This window comes from Protomyctophum parallelum (genome assembly GCF_964188405.1).
Source record: "Protomyctophum parallelum genome assembly, chromosome: 19".
NCBI classification, from domain to species: domain Eukaryota; kingdom Metazoa; phylum Chordata; class Actinopteri; order Myctophiformes; family Myctophidae; genus Protomyctophum; species Protomyctophum parallelum.
This window is the reverse complement of record NC_139717.1, coordinates 33,945,720-33,967,547: the sequence shown is the minus strand read 5'-3', so window position 1 is coordinate 33,967,547 and position 21,828 is coordinate 33,945,720. Positions and strand designations below refer to the sequence as shown.

At 42.8% G+C, this 21,828-nt stretch overlaps 3 protein-coding genes across 6 annotated transcripts in view; all 3 read left to right on the top strand.

The window, feature by feature from the left end:
• fynb (FYN proto-oncogene, Src family tyrosine kinase b) overlaps nt 1-5,454 on the top strand; it is a 95,622-nt gene extending 90,168 nt beyond the window's left edge. For all 3 annotated transcript variants that reach the window (XM_083790157.1, XM_083790156.1, XM_083790155.1), the window contains 2 exons: nt 113-244; nt 2,060-5,454. In XM_083790157.1, coding sequence (XP_083646283.1) covers nt 113-244; nt 2,060-2,268 — 341 coding nt within the window. In that variant the 3' untranslated portion in view covers nt 2,269-5,454. The remainder of the gene's footprint in view (nt 1-112; nt 245-2,059) is intronic.
• Nucleotides 5,455-7,487: 2,033 nt separating this feature from the next.
• LOC310876928 (putative G-protein coupled receptor 139) lies at nt 7,488-9,074 on the top strand (the record flags this gene model as incomplete). Its single annotated transcript, XM_083790577.1, has 2 exons — nt 7,488-7,566; nt 8,032-9,074. 2 exons carry the CDS (start codon nt 7,488-7,490, stop codon nt 9,072-9,074), a joined length of 1,122 nt encoding a protein of 373 aa, XP_083646703.1.
• Nucleotides 9,075-9,795: 721 nt separating this feature from the next.
• On the top strand, nt 9,796-21,214 carry traf3ip2a (TRAF3 interacting protein 2a). Of its 2 annotated transcripts, XM_083790218.1 has the most exons (11): nt 9,796-9,878; nt 10,372-10,426; nt 10,526-10,945; nt 11,326-11,476; nt 11,932-12,110; nt 12,560-12,648; nt 16,962-17,030; nt 17,359-17,463; nt 18,619-18,693; nt 19,280-19,540; nt 21,040-21,214. In XM_083790218.1, the coding sequence occupies exons 2-10, from the start codon at nt 10,411-10,413 to the stop codon at nt 19,424-19,426; spliced, it is 1,251 nt and encodes a 416-aa protein (XP_083646344.1). In that variant the 5' UTR covers nt 9,796-9,878; nt 10,372-10,410; the 3' UTR covers nt 19,427-19,540; nt 21,040-21,214. The 2 variants fall into 2 exon arrangements, with proteins under 2 accessions (XP_083646344.1, XP_083646345.1); XM_083790219.1 differs by lacking the exons at nt 17,359-17,463; nt 18,619-18,693; nt 19,280-19,540; nt 21,040-21,214 and adding an exon at nt 17,221-17,313.
• The last annotated feature ends 614 nt before the right edge of the window (nt 21,215-21,828 follow it).

The following is a 21,828-nucleotide window of genomic DNA, read 5'->3' as shown; positions in this document are numbered from 1 at the left end:
AATGTGTGACCATACGCTTGTAGGAATTGGTTTCAGTAGCATGACCTTTCTTTTTTAAGCCAACAAAATGTCTCTTTTAACCGTGTCCTTTTTCTTCCTCTCCCATCTGTAGGTGCAAAGTTCCCCATCAAGTGGACAGCCCCGGAGGCAGCGCTGTATGGGAAGTTCACCATTAAGTCAGACGTGTGGTCGTTTGGAATCCTGCTGACAGAACTCGTCACCAAGGGCCGGGTGCCTTACCCAGGTGAGGAGGGTTATTGTTGCGAAACAGGGTGTAGTAACTGTGATAGTACATAATAATAACAACATAATAATAAACATATTTACTGTATACAAAAAATGCAGCTCAATGTGCTTTACCCAATAAGAGCTAAGAAAAACAGAAATCATAGGCTAAAAGGAACTCAAGGAAGCAGACAAGGGGGAAGAGTGCTTTGCGTAATTAAAAAAAAAGAAAAAACATAAAAATGGAAAGAAAATTAATTAATTTACTGTTAAAAATATATCAAAAAGTTTTAAAAAAAAAGTACAATGCTGTAAAAATATATTCCATGCTTTTCCTATATGTTGGAACTTGTGACCCTTCCATTTTTATTACACTATCCAAATAAAGATACATAAACATAGCACTCTTTTCCTTCTATAAGGAGAGGGATTTACTTTGATAAAGCCTTGTGATAACTTAAGGAGAAAGCGCCCTTGTATTAATGGTCCATTAATACATGTTTTATTACATAGACATATGCCCTTAAACAAAGGTTAATACAAACTATAGATGACTAAGAGAGATTAGATTAAAATAGGATAAATATAAATTACAGTATAAAAGACTTGACATCCTACCTGGCCTTGTGAACCTGGGCTGGTCAGGTATCCGTGTATGCATCCGTGTATATAAATAGAAAATGGGTAGGTCTCATAGACTTAAAGACTAACCTGGCTGTTTGCCTGTTTTCCTGACTGATTGGATAAGTGCATAACTATATGAACCGTATCAGCAGTAATGTGTTGTGCTCTGAAGACAAACCTCTCTCTTATATTTAACATTATACTGTACTGCTTAGTACTAAATTCAAGCGTTTTGTTATGACAACAGACAGCTCCTGCTGTTAGGTAAAATGCCTTTTAACGGATGGGTAACCTCTATCTCCCTGCCAGCGTGTTAGATAACCTCTAATTGGAAGACTGCCTGAGGGGACAACTTGTCAGAGAGAGAGGGAGAGAGAGCATTAGGGAGAGAGATTGAGTAAACAAAAAGAGATGGAAAGAGAGAGAGAGGGATTGTTTGTGAGACAACAAAATCACACCTGTGTGAACTGAGCGGTGCAACTATAATTTTTTTGTTATAGTTACTGTACTGTACTGTGCTATGAACTGTATTGTAGTGTACTGTGCTCTGTACTGTACTTTGATATTTTTGGAAAGAATCTTCGAGAAATGATAGTTACCGTGTTGCAGCTTTCCGTGCTCGGACACAGGGACAGACACGTACAGGGGGGGGACATAGCTGCGTAATGGAGCGGAGGCACCGCTCAAAAAGAGATGGAAAGAGGGTGATAAAGAGTGGGTCAGTCAGACAGACAGACAAACAGAGGGAGAGATAGACACAGAACTAGAGAAAGAGAGAGAGAGTGATGTGTATGGTGAAACTCAGTGTTCTCAGCTGATGAGCTCACGCCGGGGGGACATGTTTGTCCAGATGGGTCTGGGTGGGCTGGGGTGTGAGGGAGCGAGGGAAGGTGAACGAGGTTAACAAACAACCAGATGTCTCTGCAGATCTCCCGAGGCCTTCATATAGGGTCCTCGGTGCTACGGTGTAGCGACTTCTCAGTTACACTTTCTTCTTATAATTAAATGACAGTCAGCGGTAAATAAAGGCTCCTATGTATTGAAGGTTCGCCACAGAATCGAAACATTTATTCTCTGAGGAGGAAGTGTCAGACTGAGTTTTAAGGCCCCTCACTTATACTCACTTTATGTGTATTCATTCATGTGTGCTTTGTGTGTGTGTGTGTGTGTGTGTGTCCGTGCGTGCGTGCGTGTTTCTGTGTGTCATCAGGCATGAACAACCGTGAGGTGCTGGAGCAGGTGGAGCGTGGCTACAGGATGCCCTGCCCTCAGGACTGTCCCATCTCGCTGCATGAGCTGATGGTGCAGTGCTGGAAGAAGGACGCGGAGGAGAGGCCCACCTTTGAGTACCTCCAAGCCTTCTTGGAGGACTACTTCACCGCAACCGAACCTCAATACCAGCCTGGAGACAACCTCTAAAAAAAAAAGACCTATCTTGGCTAGTCGGGGCCACAACTAGGCCCTGGCTACAGTTTGAGCTGGGGACTGGACTGGCTTAAAAAATGTAAAAGAATAAAGTAAAACCAACCCAGAGCTGTGTGAATTCTGGAGCCTCCCCAGCCGGCTGTCTAGCCTTGTCCCGTTAGGGAACTGTACAGCATCTCCAGCTCAAATGAGCATTTTGAGTTCTCCTCTCCCCTTCGACCCTGAGCAAGCCTCCAACTCGCCGTGGCCAATCCCGATACAGACTGAGAGAATGCGCGTCGAGGCTTGACCATGTGGGTTGGAACACTGCGAGGGAACAAGAGGTTCGGGTCAGTCGATTGGGGTTGTGGTAATGCAATGAAATGCCTGTAGTCAATGTAAATAAGAAAAGTCCATTGATTTTGTTTTATTTTGTATTGTTCGTTTGTTTGCTTTTGTTAAAAGAAAATAGTTTGGCTTATTATTTTCCTCCTGCACACAAATAATGATAATAATAATGATGATGGTGGTGGTGGTGATGATGATGATGATGAAGGTAAGGATGGTTATGATAAAGTGAATGAATGGTAGAGTCATTGCAGAAGTGCACCTGCATTGTAATAGGCACCGGCAACTCGTTATTGTATAATAGCTCTTTTATTAATTTCTAGAGATTTAATTTGGAGTCTCTATGTGTATTTTTTGGTTTATGATTCCCAGTTTTTATAAGACAAACAAATTCACCCCAAGCTCATTGACCATTATTAACACGGCAGCCATTCCTCTCTAATTTCATGCACCAGGTTGGACTGTATTCTTCAACTTCTCTCTTTCCTTTTCTTTTCTATTAAAAGAAAGCAAAGACCTCTTCAGGTAAGTATGACAAAGTCTGTTTGGTTCCACTCCTCCTGAATTTAATCCAACACAGCTTTTCAAATTGAAAACAGTTCTCGATGTTAGACTACTACTGTAACAGTCTGGAAGAAAGGGGTTGATATCTTTTTCCAAGAACCTGTACTTTTAAACATATCTCTCTCTAGTCTCATTGCTAAAACATTTTGAAGCATTCAACAGGACCTTGCAGTTTAATTTAAGAAGGTATAATATTTGCATATGTTGTCTTTCTCTTAACTGACCTTACCAGGTTTCATTATAGCAGTTATTCTAAGACACTGTTCTCAAAGTGCGGTCCGGGGACATCCAGGGGTCCAGCTAAATTATTCATATTTAGGAACCAAATGCTCTGTAACTCTGAGAGTGTACAAATTGAACGGATCCATTTGGTTCCATTTGTACACTCAAGAGTTATGGGGCTCCGTGGCCAAATGCACAGCAAACTGGGGGTCCTTGAAATTGAACTTTTTGAGAACCAATTGTAACACCAGGGAATCGAACCCAGGTCTCCCGCATGGAAAGCCAACATCTTAACCAATAATCCAAAGGGATATCCCTATGACTTGGGGGAGATATTAGACTTTTTAGGCTATCATGCTGAGGCTGTGAGCCACTCTGCTACACACTGTCCTAAGAGCATCTCATCATCTCATCCTGGTTTTGACCCTTGTTGTGTAGCTGTGAAGGAATTAAGTATTTCGCTCCGTTGACAATGACCTTTGAACCTGTCTTACAGTATGCACCTCAGTACACACAATACATTATTCACAGCTTTACACATACAGTACATGCATACAGCACACCTTGCAAACCCCCAGGCACAACTGCATTGTGTACACACACATCACACATGAATGTGCGTGCACACATTCGTATGAGTGCATATTCTGTATGCACTTATGCTCACTTACCCCTCCACACACGCACGCGTGCGCGTGCGCGCGCACACACACACACACACACACACACACACACACACACACACACACACACACACACACACACACACACACACACACACACAGAGAGAGAGAGAGCGCCAGTGGGCACAGCATCCCTGCCTTCTTATACCTTCTGAACCTCTCTATTTTTCAGCTTAATTCTCATTTTTATGTTTTACTGACAGTGCTATTATTCTATAATAAGTATTTAGAGTCTTGAGTTTTTACAGAGTATGTTTTTATTTAACCTTTTATTATTAAGTAATAGATCTTTAAAGAGTTGCGTGTACTGTAACTCCAAGGGTGGTTTGGGGTCAATGCACTTTCAGTCTCCGCAATTCTATAACTGTAATCTAAGCCCTCCCTTCACGTAATGATGATGGGACCTTCAATCTCCACTATTGCTCTATTGACTCAATAGAACATTTTGATGAGGTTTTTACATTACAAGGGCCATATTGCAGTGCATTATCCTGTACATTAACCTATGGAAATAGTACATATACGGTAATGTACTCAGTATTGTACTCACCAGTGTACATACTACAATGTAGTAACTACATGACGCTGTTGAAAATGGCAGTGTATTCTGAGCACATTTCATGTCACTTCATATTGAGTACCAATATTGCAACATTGGCTGCGTTTACATGGACAGATATATTCTACTTGTATTCAGAATGACTGCTCATTAAAAATACTTATAATGTAAGCACCTTAATTGGAATAGAATAATCCATTCCGGTCTGACCCGAATTAATTTTTATTCGGGTTTGTCCATATCAACACTTTATTCTGAACACTCCTGAAAGTTTGGATTGCATTATTTGACACATGTCTGCCCTTAGTAGTAGTAGCATTCTGAATGAATGCTTTGGTCATGTAAATGAACGAGGAAAACTTTTATTCAGGTTCCATGTAAACAGTTGTGTATGAATCTCTGTTCGTAATGAATTCATTCTGAATGAATAAATAGTGTCCATGTAAATGCAGCCACTGTGCACTTGTTAATCCATTACATAGGCTTTTATCCATACTATTCCATAATGCATACGGTACACTGCAGGACGGCCATTTTAAAGTAAAAGGTTACTGAGCTATTTTTTATGTCAAAAGTGTTTCAGATTTATTGCTGACTCGGTTCAGTAGAAAGTGAATTGAGTCCAACCCTGGATCCTATACTTCTGAATGGTCTTTATGCTAAGCACTCGTTTTCTTCAGTTGTACGGCTAAATGGTTTTTAAGTGTAGGTAACTTCCCTTTATTATAACTTTAATTTCCATTTTTTAACATTACCGTTTTGTTAATTCGGTGACTTTTTGTTTGGAATTAAAAAACAATAAAACCTTTTACACTCTTTCCAAGACACTTATTTTCTCCATTTCTTCTGTAGATGTTCTCCTTATGAACGTGTGTAACACATGCCTGTGTTTGACTACTTATGTCGCTATAGGCTGACCACAGTAAGTAAATGTATGTCAGCGGCAAACTTTTCTGGATCAGGGCCCACTTGAAGTGTCCACGGCGGCGCGGCCCACCCATCGTCATCGACCACTTAAGGATTATGTGTTTTTTCCGAGCTCAGTTAAGAGCTCACTTCTCTAACCATGACATCAGGCTGGTGTTTGCCATGTAATGTTTGATTTCTGGATCAATGCAGGTGTGAGGGGTATAAAGTATTTACTGATAGAGCCATTAAGGCTTTGTTGTCATGAGATCTCTGAATTTAGACTAGTAAATGGGTATTCCATATACCCACTGTTGTAGGCCGGTTGACAATGTAGGCTACATATCAGCCTATCTACTGTAAACAGTTTGTATACACTGTACAGTATACTGTATCCATTCATAGTAGATAGATGTGTCTTCATATTTACTGGTGATGATAGATTGTACATGGCCAGGCTACGGTAGTAGTCTAGAAAAGGCTCTGACAGTGCATCAGTTAATGAGCCTATCAATTGCTATAGCAACTCCATATACCGGTATATTATCAATTACTTGCATGACGGGGAGAGGTGGTGGAGTTAGCTCTTTTGACAGACAGTTTGAGAGTCCAATGGAGTTAAGAGGTTTTGTCCGAAGCGCTTAGTTTTTACTAGTACTTATTACTTTTCATTAGTTAAATATGTTTTTAACCAATGCACAGACGTAAAGGGTGTATATAATAATGTTCAATTATAGCACTGCAAAAAAATATCTAAAACCAAAATGGAGTTATAGGTGCATGGTTTCCTCCCGACAGCAACGAAATTTTATTTTCATTCATATCTCTACATTGTATGTACATTCTGCTTGTTGTTGATACAACACCTGCATTTCCCTATGGGGATTCTAGTTTACAGCAGCAGTCTGTTACACTAATTTGCTAAATCTCAGTTCTTAAATAAATACTTAACATCTCTCCTCTATTATGTTCTACTTAGCTTAACTTTACCCTTATTCTGTTACAAATCTTGTATCAATCACATGATAATTCACAATGACACAATATTTGTCAGATACCGTCATAATGTTTTTACCTGTCTCTACAGTAGTTAAAATGTCATAATTGGTAGATCAGGTGATTACTGATTAGACCCTCCTCTAAGAAGAGGGGAGGATTTACAGTATGAGTGCCAGCTGTGGTCATATCATCCATTCCTCCTCATATCACAGACCACGGATTGCCTTCCCAGTGGAGATCTATAAACCAGCTGGCATGCACCTCTGTGTAAGTAACACACTCATACAGTAGCTGTAGAATTAAATAACAAATGATTTGCTTGACAAGGTCAATAAAGCAGGTTCTTCACTATTTGAGTAATATAATGAGTTTGCTGTCTTCTATACTATATGAATGAATACATGTGAAACTGCTCTTCAATATGTTTTTCATCACCAATGGGTCTTCCTTTCTTTGTCTTTGCACCAAATGTTTTTGTTGAAAATAGCCACTATACACAGGCTCATAGTGCATGCCAAATGCTCACCAATTGTGACATATGCCTAGAATACACCTGTAACCGTGTGACAGATGAGTCAGTGGGGTTAGGGGAATGGCAAATGTTATGTAATAAAGTAATATCACTGTGGACGACAAATTGAGCATTTGGACCAAAACAACATACTATTTTCACATTTCTTGACTAAATTCCCCATCAACTGATGAGACGTCGGCACATGTAACGCTTTAACTTATACCAAACAATGAAGGAGGACACACTGCTTCATTTTATCTAAACGTTTTTTTGTCCTGCACAAAGTGAAACGTGTAGTGGTTTTTCTATGATGTAACTCCTCATCAGTCGGCTATTTGTCTAATGTACTGTTCTCCTCTCTCCCATCAATACTTGCAGCTCCCTAATGGCTTTATTGCAGGTGTCGCCGTGTATGCTGTTGCTTGGTGTTGAGTGAATCATGGAAGACACTAACTTCTCATTCTTCATAAATCTCCAGAAGGTCTACTACCCACTTCTGTTCAGTATGGGTGTTCCAGGTACATACGCATGTCCTTGTGTATTGTTTTATGACATTTGTGGTTGATGTATTTATATGAAGACAAGAAAATCTTATTAGGATTTGTAGAATAGATTTTACAGTCCACGATAAATATAGTAGGCCTATAGTATTATATCATATAATAGGCTATAGCCCCCCAGGACTCTACACAGTTTCATGTAAGTTCATGTAAGTTCATATAATAGACAGACAAGGTCACTCTAATAAGTACTAAAGACGCTTGTCATAAACTGCAGTAGTCATTGAAAGTGGCATTTTAGGTTGATTATGTATGTTGAGATATTTGAATCGTTTCCTTTGTTTATCGCAAATAGCTGACAGTTTGTGTGTTGTGTCAATAAACCTAATTTGCAGCGAATCATTAGTACAACTGCAAATATACAGTATATTTTCTCCTGTTTTGTATTCGTGTCTTATCCCCACTCTCCACTCTGCCTTCCAGCCAACCTCTTCACCTTTTATATGATCTGTTTCCGTAACTGCGGCATGTCGGAATCGGCTGTCGTTTACCTGAGCTGCCTGGCCGTGGTGGACACCTTCTACCTGGTGTGGGTCAGCCTGATAGACCTGACCTTGACCTTCTGGCTGGTGCGCCCTTTCTGGAACTCCCACCCCTGGTGTGGCATTCTGGGAATCTTCCAGAATGGATCTCTCTACAGCTCTTCGTGGATCATCGTGGTCTTCACCATAGAGCGCTACCTGGTCCTAAAAAGCGCGGCCACCAGGCAGCACCTGTCCCAGGCGCGCGTCACCAGGATGACCTGCGGCGGCATCATCGTGCTGTCTCACTTGGTCTCCGTACCCATAGCCTGGGTAAGCAAAAGCACCCCCATCAACACCACCACCGTGGAGGGCGCAAACGTCACGCTGATCATGTGCCACTACCGCGCCGCCACCTACACCACGGTCCTGGTGTGGATCACCACCTCCCTCTCCATCTGCATCCCCATCGTCCTGGTCATCGTCTTCAACTACCTCATCGCCTACCACCTGACCCGCGCCAGCCAGCTGTTCACCAAGGAGGAGTGCCGCGTGATGCGCGGCCGCAGCGCCCGCGGCATGGTGCGGCGGACCATCATACTCCTGAGCACGGTGTCGGCGGCCTTCGTCATCCTCAGCCTGCCGCGTTTCGTCACGTACTGCATCCTGCGCACCAAGTACAACCGGGAGGCGTTCGACCGCGACGACTACAGCATCCCCATCAACGTGGCGAGCGACGTGGCCAACATGCTGCAGAACCTCAACTCCACCACCAACTTCCTGCTCTACTGCGTGGTGAGCCGGCGCTTCCGGCAGGAGCTGGTCCGCGTGGTCGCGTGCAAGCCGAGGACGCGCGAGCTGAGCTCCCTGATCACGCACACCACCATGAAGGTGTTCTCCATCCGCAAGGCCTCGCCACCGCCGCCGGTGACCGCCAGGGACCCCGTCGCCGTGGTGCTGACCAACATCAAATACAGAGAGGAGAGCTGGGACGGAAAGAACTGACCAAAGGTTCTTTGACAGCTTGTTTTTTTATTAGTTCTTGAGTAAAATGGACGCTTTTGTTGAACATTGAAAAGACACAGCATCTGTATATCTTTACAAGGCTCATGGAAGATGTGCCTGAAAATGACTCACCTTGACTCATCATTTTTCATACAGAGAAACCAGCATTATGCAATGCAGGTGAAGAAAACATGAACTGAAACTCCTTTTAATAAGAATAAGAATAAAGTTTTCATAACAGTTCTAGTTCAGTTCTAGTAAAGTGAGAGGAAAAAACAAGTTAACAATGTACTATAAAATCAAGCAAAAGTTATAAGCTAATCAAGCTTTGTGCATAATGTTTCCATGTGTAAAAGTGTGGGTGTGGTTTGAGGTTTCATGGTAGCTCTGGTCCATAGCCCTAATGCTTAATTCTGCCTTGCATTAAGGCTATGGGACCGATGGCTTCTAGCTCTCAAAGTAAACACAGACCAGCTTCTCTTTAGTTTTAACCTGTTGTGCCTTGATCAAGTCCATGCACAACAGGTGCGCAGCCACACCCAGCTCATATTTTATGTCTAGTTGTGTTGTTCTAGTAAATCATGGTTTAAACTTGACTGGGTCTTGGATATCTTTGCTTTGCTTTAAACGCAGTCCTGATTGGTAGATTTGGATGCATGCACGTGACCTTATTATTTGCATAACTGGTTCTAAGGGACTTCCCGCTCACTCATATCTCAAGAGAACAAATAGTGGGAATGCTTCCTGTTCAGCCTTAGAACCGGTTTGCACCTTGGAAGGATAAGCGATACTGATAATAGAAAGGTAGGTGTGACAATACAATAACCATTATTCTTTACATGTGAATTATAATAATCTTTTGGCTTTACGTCGTCAAAGTTGACCTACTTGAGCGTAATGTTAGATTCAAAGATCCTGACCTTTGTACTGGTGTGCATGTATCACGTGAATACAGATTATATACTCAGAAAACGAAAGCCTGGGAAACTTTGTTTTTGTTGTTTTTCTACACAAAATACAGTAGAACATACAGTACGCCCTATTCTAGAACAGAGATTTCTGGTCTGAGAGACAGTATAGTTTTATGTATTTTATTTACATGCATTGTCAGGTTTTACCTATCTGCTTTGATCATGTTGTGATTTCAGACTGACTACTTTGAATTCTTCCTATTTTGGAGTTATGCCATTAATGTTTATGTAGACTATAATAAGTGCGTATAGGGTTGTCTTCATTGATATCGTGTTAAGCAAAGCAAAGATATCTACTTTTGTACAACCTTTGCTTTTATTTTCAGTTATCGTGCCAAAAATAATCCTGAGACCTTTGTGAAAGAATGAACTCTCAAAAAGGTATTTATGATATTCTATTGTATTGAATAGAATATTTCCACACCAATATAAGAGCAGCGGGAGACTGTTTTGTGATTCCGTGTCTGTTGTCATTTTCAGGGGTTCTCCGAAGCATTCCAGTGGAGACTGATGAATCTACATGTATGTCCTCTTCTACGCTGGATCTGATGTGGCTTGATTCTGGCAAGCAGTGTTGTGGGCCCCTGAAGAACACAGAGATGCCCCCTGTGAGCCAGTGGCAACACCATGGCCCACATCATCATCACCCAGAACCTAAAGAGTCCTACTATGATGACTGTTCACTGCCGCTCAGCCAAACAGGACTGATGGCCAGGGGTTATGCTGCTGATGTATGGCCACCATCTTGCAGAGAGAGGGGTGTTTATAGGGACAATCACTCACCAAGCTCTGTTGCCATGGAGAGCTTGGAGCCCCCTTTGCCTCTCATTTCTGACTTTAACAACATTCACCGTGCCCCACCACCACCATGTCTCGCACCTTTTACACCTGCTGGTCAAGGTAAGTGTTGTATACAAACATACAGGCACAATCAATAATTGATCATCTGTGTATTTAACGATATGATATGCCTAGTACTGAAAACAATATCAGTGAAAATGATCAGCTTGTGTTAATACCATCCCCGAATTAGTGCCCCTATTCTGAAATAGGTGATCATTCTGTGAGAATCGCCAATCTACAAGCTCACAAGGGCCCATGCCAGCTTGTAGATTGGCTATTTTTCAGGACGTGTTCATTTGAGTGTGTCTGCTGCTAACAGCTTTGTGAGTTGGTTCTTGTCTGTCATGCATATTGTGCGTGCGTGTGTGCGCTTGCAATGCCGTGCATGTGTACACGTGTGCCCATGTGCCCTCATGTCTTCTGCCTGGTCTCCCCAGTCCACCACTGCATGCGTGAGTGTTGTCCCAGGCCATGCCCAATGCCATGCCAGCTGCCCATAAACTTTGCCCCTCGTGCTCATAACGACCATCTCTGTAATCACCATGTGGACCCACGGAGGCAGCCGCAGTACCACCCAGCATCACACAGGTAAAGACTCTTGTCCAACAAACGGTTCACGAACGGATGTTCACTGTTGATCATGAATGTTCATTACCTGTTATTGTTCCCAGGGATGAGACATGATTTATCCAGCTGACACTGAGTTTGCCAATACCGGTTTAGCCTGGTTGACTGGAGCTGCTCAGTGGCTAGCTCTGGTCCATATAGCCCTAATATCGTTGCTATGGACCAGAGCTACTCAGAGGCTATGTACAAGAACAATACACACTCTGTTAACCACCCTTAAATAAAACCTTTGTGGCTCCTTTCTAGCTCAGAAGGATCTATGTCAATTATCATCCCTCTTTTCTGCCGTCGCTTTCTTGTCTCAGTACTGTCCAGCAAATTAATTTCATATACCGGTAATATTTCGTATATTGAAAGCGATCATGTGTCATGTATAAAACAACGATTGTATCCTTTGTGATGATTTCCTTCTGCAGGCCACCTACAAACCGAAACCAACTGTATATGAAAGACTCGCCTGCCCATAATGTGGCCTTGCCCGATCCTCACGTGGTTGCTGGTAGAGAGGTGATGCGTGAAGTCAGTGTGGTGACCACGTACCAGAGAGGGCCAGGACCGGAGATCCGGAAGACCATCAGCCTGCCTGCGGAGTGCAGTAAGTATTATTCCAATTTTGTAGTGGTGCAACCACTCCCTTACGGAGCTATGTGTGTGGCTGGCTGGTTGGGCAGGCTGGGTAGCTGGCTGGGTGGGTCTAAGCACGAAAACAGCATGGTTGTTTTTCACCACCTGTGCGCAACCTAACACACACGCACATATTAAGTGAATATATGGTGATTTTTGGTGTGCCAGTACAGTACACTACAGTACAGTAGAGGGACCCCCACACGGTAACTCTGTCAATTCTCAACCGTTTCGGACGCGGGGCGGCTCGCCGGAATCGGGCCGGCACCCTGGGTGCGTTCCTGTGTGTCTGGAACTGAAAATCAAGCAGGCTGCATATTCTTGCTCGAGATGAGGAGACAAACAAGTAGGGCCAGTTTCTCAGCAATGTTGTTTATAAAATAAAAGATTCAAAATGTGACGCTATCTTTTGCATTACAGGAAATATTTTCATCACATATTCAGTGGACACAGCAGCGGAGATGAGACCTTTCACCAAGTTTCTCATTGATCAGGGTTTTAACCCTTCGGTAGGTCCAGCCATTATTACCTTCGGTGTGCCTCTTGTCATCCATCGCTCCCTTAAAACTAGAACCCATATCGGTTTTTTGATTGATTGATTGATTGAAATATTTATTAACAGTTTGTAGAATTTACAGTACATTTTAAGCACAAACTCAATACAAAGACTGTCAACTGTGAGTGGACGACCCAATTAAGCATTACACTTGTTTACAACAGGGTCCACATTGTTCAATTCATCAAAACATTTAAAGACATACAAACATTTAGAGACATACAAATAGACATTTCTATGTAGCTAAATTCATCATATGGGAAGCAAAAAAGGGAAAAGATACAATATACAGTGAGGGAAAATGGGGTGGGGGGGGTGGGGGGGATTCAGATTTTACAGAGGCCAGTTTCGAATTGCAGCCATCCGTAGGTGCCCTTTGAGAGCGGTTTTGAAGGAGTCAAGGGATTCACATGTCTTAATGACTGTTGGTAGGGCGTTCCACATTTTGGTGGCATAGGAGCGAAAAGAATTTAGTCCCTTGTTTGTGCCGAATCTGGGTTGTACATGGTTTGTTGCACTCCCTCTGGTGTTGTGGGTGTGGACTTCGTTTACATTAAGGAAGTATTTAGACAGGTACATGGGTATCTTGGTGGTGTATCGAATCTTGTGGACCAGACCCATTGCAAGATGCTGTACTCTGTCGACGACCCTAAGCCATCCCAGCCTGTCAAAGTGGGCAGGGGTGAGGTGGGTTCGGGGGGTGAGGCCAAGTAGGAGCCTGACCAGTTTGTTTTGGGAGGTCTGGAGCCTTGTTTTAAGGGCCTTTGAGGTGCTGTGGTACCAAGAGGTGGATGCATAGTCAAAGAAACCTTGTACGAGGGCTCCTGTTAAGGTCTTCAAGGTGTTTTTGCTGACCAGTGAGGAGATCCTGTAAAGGAATCTTGTTCTTTGATTGACTTTTTTGATTACGTTGGTGGCCATCTTATCACCGGAAAGATTGGCCTCCAGGATGGAACCTAGGTAGGTAATTTGATCTTTTCGTGTGATAATATTGTCACCCACTCTAACCAAGAAGCCATCTGCCTTGCTGAGATTACTATTTGATCCGAAGAGGATGGATTCAGTTTTTCCCAGGTGTAAGGATAGTTTGTTATCAGCGAGCCAGGTGCAGATTCTACCGAGTTCAGAGCTGAGGGTCTTTTCAACCTGCAGTTTGTTCCTGTCCGAGACCAGCAGTGCTGAGTCATCTGCGAACAGGAACAAGTTGCAGTCACAAGCTGAAGTCATGTCATTAACATATATTAGGAACAGTAAAGGCCCTAGTATGCTTCCTTGTGGGACGCCACAGCTCACTGGGAGGGGAGGGGACAGTGTTCCGTTCACCTCCACCATCTGTTCTCTCCCCTCCAGGTAGGATTGCATCCAGCTCACTGATGTGCTATCAAAACCAATAGCTTTAAGCTTGTTAACCAGTATGGAGTGGTTCACGGTGTCAAAAGCCTTTTGGAGGTCCAGCATGACCATGCCGCAGTATTTTCCAGCGTCCACCTCGTGTTTGATGTGGTCGCTCAAATAGAGGAGGCATGTGTCAGTGGAGTGGGATGTTCTGAAGCCAGATTGGAACTCGTACAGCAATTTATTAGTGGCAAGATACTTTTCAACCTGTTCATAGACTATTTTTTCCATCACTTTCGAGATGGAGCTTAGAATAGAAATAGGTCGGTAGTTGCCGGGTTCTAATTTACTCCCTTTTTTGTACAAGGGGGTTACTTTGGCCAGTTTAAAATCTTGGGGGACCTGTCCCTGTTTGATGGAGAGGTTAACTATGTGGGTGATGACTGGAGCTATGGAAAAGGCTGAGTCTCTGAGAAATTTGGAGGGGATATTGTCATGGCCAGTGGCCTTGTGGGGTTGGAGGGCACTCAGTTTTTTAAGTACCTCCTCGGTTGTTACCATTGCCATTTTGAAATCATCTTTACAAACACCAAGGTTTTTGTAGAAGGCTTTGATGTGCTCTACACCAAAACGCCCAGAGTGGGAGGGCAGTTTGCTAACCAGCTTTGTTGCAATGTTTGTAAAGAAGATGTTCAGGTGGTTGGCTACATCAAGCTTGTCAGTGATGAGGGTGTTATTCGATTTGATGTTTATGTTAGTAAACCTGGTTTTTAGTTTCTGACCACAGCCTAGTTGGTTGTTTAGTAACTTCCAGAGTTCCCGAGGATTGTTTTTGATTTCCTCGGCTTTATCATTGATAAAGTTACATTTGGCAGATTTGGTCATGGCAATTACACCGTTTCTTAGCTTGTTACACTGGGTTTTTAGGTTGCACAGTTTGGTTTGGAGATTACTGTCGAAGCGCTTGGCTAGCATGGACTTGCATTTAAGAAGTTCAGAGCATTTGTTGTCTCTGGCTTTCATTGCAGTCAGAATGTCCGAATTCATCCATGGCTCCGAGCGGGTTTTGACCCTGATGGTTCTCAAAGGAGCCATGATGTTTAGTACTGATGTAAATTTGGTTTTAAAGCCAAGCCATGCTTCTTCGACTAGTGAGCTCCTGAGCACATCGGACCAATCCAGACTCTCCAGTTCACGGTTAAAGGCCTCACTAGAGTAGGTTTTGAGGTCCCTAGATATGACTGTTTTGTGACAGTCATACTTTAGTTTTTGTATTTTGCGGGTACAGAAAATCATAAAATGATCACTGAGCCCACATACAATAACCCCTTTCTTGGAGATTCTGGATTTGTCCGAGGTCAGAATGAGATCAATGACAGTTTGAGTAGAATCACACACTCTTGTGGGTTGGGTAATTAGCTGACTGACACCGTGCAGATCACAAAAACGACTAAATGACTTAAACACAGGTGCTTCCTTACGAAGCATATCCGTATTGTAGTCGCCAATCAGGATTTTCTCTACACAATCCTCCCCAGCCAAGCACCCCTCAAGTATATCATAGAAACCATTCTGATCGGGCGGTCTATAGACGGTGCCAACTAATACTGATTTAGCATTTTTGAAAATTAATTCAACCCACACAGTTTCAATTTCATCATGCTGTAAGTCAGTACGAGTAACATATTCAGTGTCTTTGTGAATATACATGCACACGCCACCACCATGCCTGTTTCTGTCGTTCCTAATGATAGTATAGTGTTCTATTTCTATCTCTGGATCCTTGGTGGATTGGTCCAGCTTTGTCTCAGAGAAACACAGGATATTTGCCTTACCGTTTTGAAAGAGATGCCTGATTTCAGCCAGTTTAGGGCTGAGGCTATTTACATTCAAATGGAACAGGTGAAGGCCTTTGGTTGCGACGATTGTGTTAATTTCGTCGGTGATGAAGTAGTCTGAGGTGTGACTGGGGATGGGCGGTGGAATGTCCGTGGCTGAAGTGTGAGTGGGGAGGGGCGGTGGAATGTGGGGGGGGGCGCCGTTGAACCTGGTAATGCCTGTAGTCAGATCCATCCTTATGGTGGCCGTGTTGACTGTAGACAGTGATACTGGGTCCGCGGCTGGGGTGGGGGAGGGTGGTGGTCCATTGTCCTCAGTGGCCCTGGATTGACTGGGGGTGTGGGGGAGGGGGGGATGTTCCTCGATGATCGCTGCCGTTGGGTCGGTCCCAGCAAACAAGACGCCTGCAGCGGTATCCCGCGCCGATCTTGAAGTTGCGTCCGTGGTGCAGGAGGCGGCGCTCTGGAGGGCGTGGAAGCCGTGGTGCGTAGCGTGGTGCGTAGCGATGGAAACGGTCGCTGTTTGCGGAAGCAACCGTTGCTGCTGTAAGTGCAGCCTCGCTTGTGAACGAGTAATCGGTCCAGGGTTGAAATGGACATCTCCCGACAGTAGCAAGCAAAGAATAATCACAGTTCTGCGATCCATTTTGCCAGCCGGGGGCTTGTACTTGCGACTCGGATCTGCTGTTAACAATGCGTGGATCGCCGCCGAACCAAAAGACATGTGTTTACATTCCAAACCATCCAGGAGGAAAAAATCGCTGTGAAACGGTTGAGCTCTATACTGTATTTAACCTTTATGATGTCATCGGTATCAGAAATTATGTAGCCGATGTGTGCTGATTTTTGACCACTTTCAACCTGGCGTCCCTATTTTGGGCATGTTGTAATATTTTCAATAATAGCAGATCGACTGCTTTTCTTGCTTTGTATTCATGGACATATCCTGGTGTTTCTTTGAAGATTTAGTTTTAGTGTTTGTGCTGCCATTTGGGTGTATGGAAAAATATATGTGAATAATTGCTTTGAGAATACTATGTTGTAAAAAAACTACAACATAACAACCTAATTCATCTTTTTTTTATATCTACAGATTGATATCTTTGATAATCCAATCAGAAGAATGGACATCACCAAATGGATGGACAGCTATCTGAATGATGTAAGTCTAGGCCCTAACCTAACATGTCATAATCTCCGTCTGTAATCTTAATGCATGGTTTCTGTGCACCGATTTGATCAAATAACTAACCTGACTTGTTTTATTACTCTATATCAGAGCCATGCAGTAGAGACCAAAGCTGCTATAGTCTCAAGACAATATGGTATCTATTGGCATCTCTATTCTACAGGAATATAGTAGGAGCGTAGCTGACAATGGGCTCCAGAGTGACTTTTCAGGAAGGTGTCTTGTTCAAGGGCATGCAGGTTGATGATGGGCATCTGTGAGGTCATGCAGTGTAAGCTGATGGCCAGATGGTCTGTTACAGAAATCGGTGTTGATCATCATGGTCATCAGCCCGAGGTACAAGCTAGACGTGGAGGGAGCCGGAGAAGATGAGCATGGTCTCCACACTAAGTACATTCACAATCAGGTAAGCAGTAGGAACATATTTATTTATATACCACTTTCATTCAACCTGCCATCCCTGTTTTTGTCTTACTCGTAGATTTGTCTCAAATCTAGGTAATGTTACATTTTATTATTTTATGTAATAACTGTGGAAACTGCCCTTCTCATGATTATCTTTGTTATCTGTTATCTTTCACTTCCACAATGAGGCTAATTCACAACTCTGCCCTTTGATGTGATGTTTACAGATGTTTATGGAATGTCCTCTTGAAATATCACCCTCCGGTGGCACAGCAATGTCATTGCATGTACTTCTCACCCACATGATATATGCTAATTCAATTCAATTCAATTTGATTAAAGTGTCAGCAAGAAAATGATGAAATAATAATGAGGAAATTACCTCATGAGACGTTAAACAGATCACTTATATGTCAGTTAGACCTGCACCCACCATCCCTCAGTGGTTCCCAAACCTTTTTGGCTGTGCACTCCCTGTTACCTAGCTGAAGCTGAGGCACATGGAAATGAATTATATGAACATTTATTTTTTGTTTTATGTGCAAACAGTGCAACATATAGGTACATATTATTTGAAGTTGTCGCCTGCATATAGTGCATATATGTCGTATAAGCTAGAGACATATATTTCATATATCCACTTATGTTCACATATGAACCTGAATGGCATATATTCTGCATATACTTGCCATATATTTGCATAATATGTATTATGTTCATATATTTAAAATAAAACCATAGCACCACCATTAGCCTTCATGTCACACACCCCCTAGAAGGCGTTTGTTCACCACAGGGGGTGCACGCACCCCCTTCAATGTAAAATACACATTATGGTAAAATAGAAATTAAATAAGGCAAAATATTGTTACTACATTTAGCAGCAGATATAAATGGTAGCAGATATAGAATCACAGGCTCTTGTGCAGGTGAGCGACATTAACTGCAGATATGAAGTCTATTATAATATACATTGCTAGTGCCAGTGCATTCATCTTTAATGCTGCAGTTCTGTGGCAACAGTTTGCAGAAGGCTGTTTCCTGTTTCAGAATGACAATCCCCCGTGTCCACCCACACTCCCCCATACAAAAAAAGCTTTGTTTAAATGAGTGAGGAAGAACACCATGATCTCTAACTATTCTCTTCTTGGTTCAGCTTCAAAATGAGTTCATCCAACAACACTGCCTGAATTTCAGACTGGTTCCAGTATTATTTCCCTCTGCAACCAAGGTAGGACTAAGTGGAAAAAGCATTTTAGCATTTGAAACATGATTACAAACTGGTGAGAGCCAACTATTCACCATGATCCACCATCATATGTTTTGATCATTACATGAACTCAGTTATACCAGTACCCTCTGTTGTAATTATGAGTGCTGCGAATGTGCATGAATGGAGCCAGGGAAGAACATTAACACATAGAAATGCATACCGAGTAGCATTTGTTTGTAAAAATGCATTGCAACAACAAACAAAGAAATAGGTCACTCTTCATCACATCCTCTCCTTCAAGTCATTTTTTCCTCCTCGTGTTGTTTCCTTCTTCCAGGCTCATACAAAAAAGGTCAGGGTTGGATTTGCTGGGGGGCATGCTGGGAAATTCATTCATTCCATCCAACCTCTGCTTTCATCAGCCAATCTCCACCTCTAGTCATTAATTTAACCCTGGTGTCTCTATTTTGGGAATATTTTCATAACGCTTAGTTTAAAATTTAAAATGTTGAGTATTTAAGTACAATGCGGATGATAGATACATTATAATGACTCAAATGACTGTAAAGTATATTAAATCAACCGTTGAACCTGTGTGTTACAGAAGCATGTTCCCAGCTGGCTCCAGAGCACCAGGCTGTACCGCTGGCCTCAGGACACTCAGGACCTTCTGCTAAGGCTGCTTAGAGAAGAGCGTTATATTGCCCCGAAACTTGCCAAAGACATAACCCTCAGCATACGACCCCTTTGAATAGTAGAATTTATGGGAGAAAGATCAGTGCTATTTGACGTGGAGATTATGTATGAGGAATTCTGCTTCAGCAGTACGTGTAGCAAGCAGAGTGAGACTGGAAAGAGATAACTTGTGTCACTGGTACCAAGTTGGACCTGAACTCATGATGTGATCCTGTACATATGCACACTGACCAGCCTACCTGAGGCACCAGGGAGTCTCAGGGTTGTGATTCAATGGATTGTTGTTTGTATTAAACAACTCTATGTTGGTAGCCTGGCTCCAGCACCTGAATCGCTAGCCACACCCATTAAAAAGGTTATACGAAATAAAAATGTGTCAGGCTACTATTTTGGCATTATAGGCTAAAGAAATTAATTTCAATTTAGTTTGAATTTGAATTTGTTTGAAAAGAAAATATGTAGTCCTATTTTCTAAATAGTCGAAAATAGCAGATCTATGTCTATTATGTCTACCTATTTTCAGTATTTGTCATATATAGGGACATTAACCAAGGTTGCAAGAAGGATGTCATACATAGAGAAATATTGCCTAGCATGAGCCAAAAAGGATGATATTGATTCTGTACAAATGCCTGTTGTATAAATAGCACTTATCTAGGAGTCATGATGGGACCACGTATTGGTCCAGTGGGGCGAGATATCCACGCTTTGGGGGCGAGCTATCCACGGCTTGGGGCGAGCCGTCTTCACTTTTCGAGATTCCGGGGCGAGCCGTCTTCACTTTTTGCGGGGGCGAATTGGCAAAGGGGCGAGATGACCTGTTACCCTTCCGCAGCCCTCTAGCGATTTAACTACTCACCGACACAACGCCTGAAGACCTTGGTAAAAGTCTATTCTCGAAGCTGGGAAGCATCTCAGCCTCTCAGGTCCCCAGCTCCTCTCTAAAATGCACGTTGTGCCATTTTAATAACGCAATGTACCCTGAATTTACCAGGCAGTCATTTCTTCTACTACGGCATTTCCGGGTTTTTCCTGCGCCGATCTGGTTGGATTAATTTTATTTAATGATTAAAATAGTGTATTTTAGAGAAGCTGGGGACCTGAGACGCTTCCCAGCTCAGAGAATAGACTTTTACCAAGGTCTAGCAGGCTTTGTTTCGGTGAGTAGTTACGTCGTTTTGTTTATTTACTGGGAATTGTAAACACTAAACACTTGGAGTGAGAAAATCGCTAGAGGGCTGCGGAAGCGACTTCCACAGGGCGTCAGAGAGAGACCCGCTGTAAGCACTGGTCTGGACTAGCCCTACAAGCAGAACCCAATGCTACTGAAGTTTCTGACATTTTTTAGACCCAGAGCATGGGGTACTATTCCACCTCCACCCTGCCACCGGGTACGCACACATAAATAAACGTAAATACCTTCGGAAACGTCCTTCTGCGCTCTTTGACAGCTTCTTTTCCTTTGACGGCTTCTGAATCTGTGAACTATAAGTACCTATAAATACCGCTGCGAATATCTCCTATGTCCGCATTCTATCATTTCAATACGAAAATATAGATAAGCACAGGGACCCTACGCAAAGTGACATCCAAATTTCAGAAAAGCTTTACAGAGGGTTCCGAGAGGGGCTAGGTCTGGACCAGGGCTAGGGACCACGTAACTGAGAGACAGTGGTGAACATTCGTATTTGTTTGCTGTACATGTGCGTTCTGATCTTTAATATTAATTGTATTAGTTCAATGAAGAACAGATCAGTTCTGCCAGTTGTAGGCTATTCATATTGCAACACAAAGCATCATTATGCATCTGTCCTTGTGATCTACATGAACAGCCACAAGGTGGCAGTATGTCCTAAGTAATTATTTATATACCCATAGTTTCATCTGTGTGTGTGTGTGTGTGTGTGTGTGTGTGTGTGTGTGTGTGTGTGTGTGTGTGTGTGTGTGTGTGTGTGTGTGTGTGTGTGTGTGTGTGTGCGTGCGTGCGTGCGTGCGTGCGTGCGTGCGTGCGTGTGTGTGTGGATGGATGGATGGATGGATAGATATGCAGCATTTGGTAATAATATATAGGCCTATGTACACCACAAGTTTGTGTTAGTTTTTTGTTTTTGTATATAGTTGAAAGAGTTTTTAAACTAATACAGCAGGAAAGGGAAGTAGGAGTCACATTGCCCAATCAGGGTGCTTGGTTCTGTCAATTAATTTACCAAATCTGACAACAAAATGTACACACTCTGTAAAGGGAACTCTGTTATCAGCTAACGCACAGTAGTGATCTATTAGGCACATTTCTTCAGCACCAATAAATCCACTGGAAGCCACTTGACATACAGCATTATCCCTTATCCGGTCCAAACCTGCCAGGCGGCTACAGATGAGTTTGCAAAGAGGCCTTGAACCCCTGCCCACCCAGTGCCAGTTCACAAAGTTGCCTTGCATAATATTTATTGATGTATT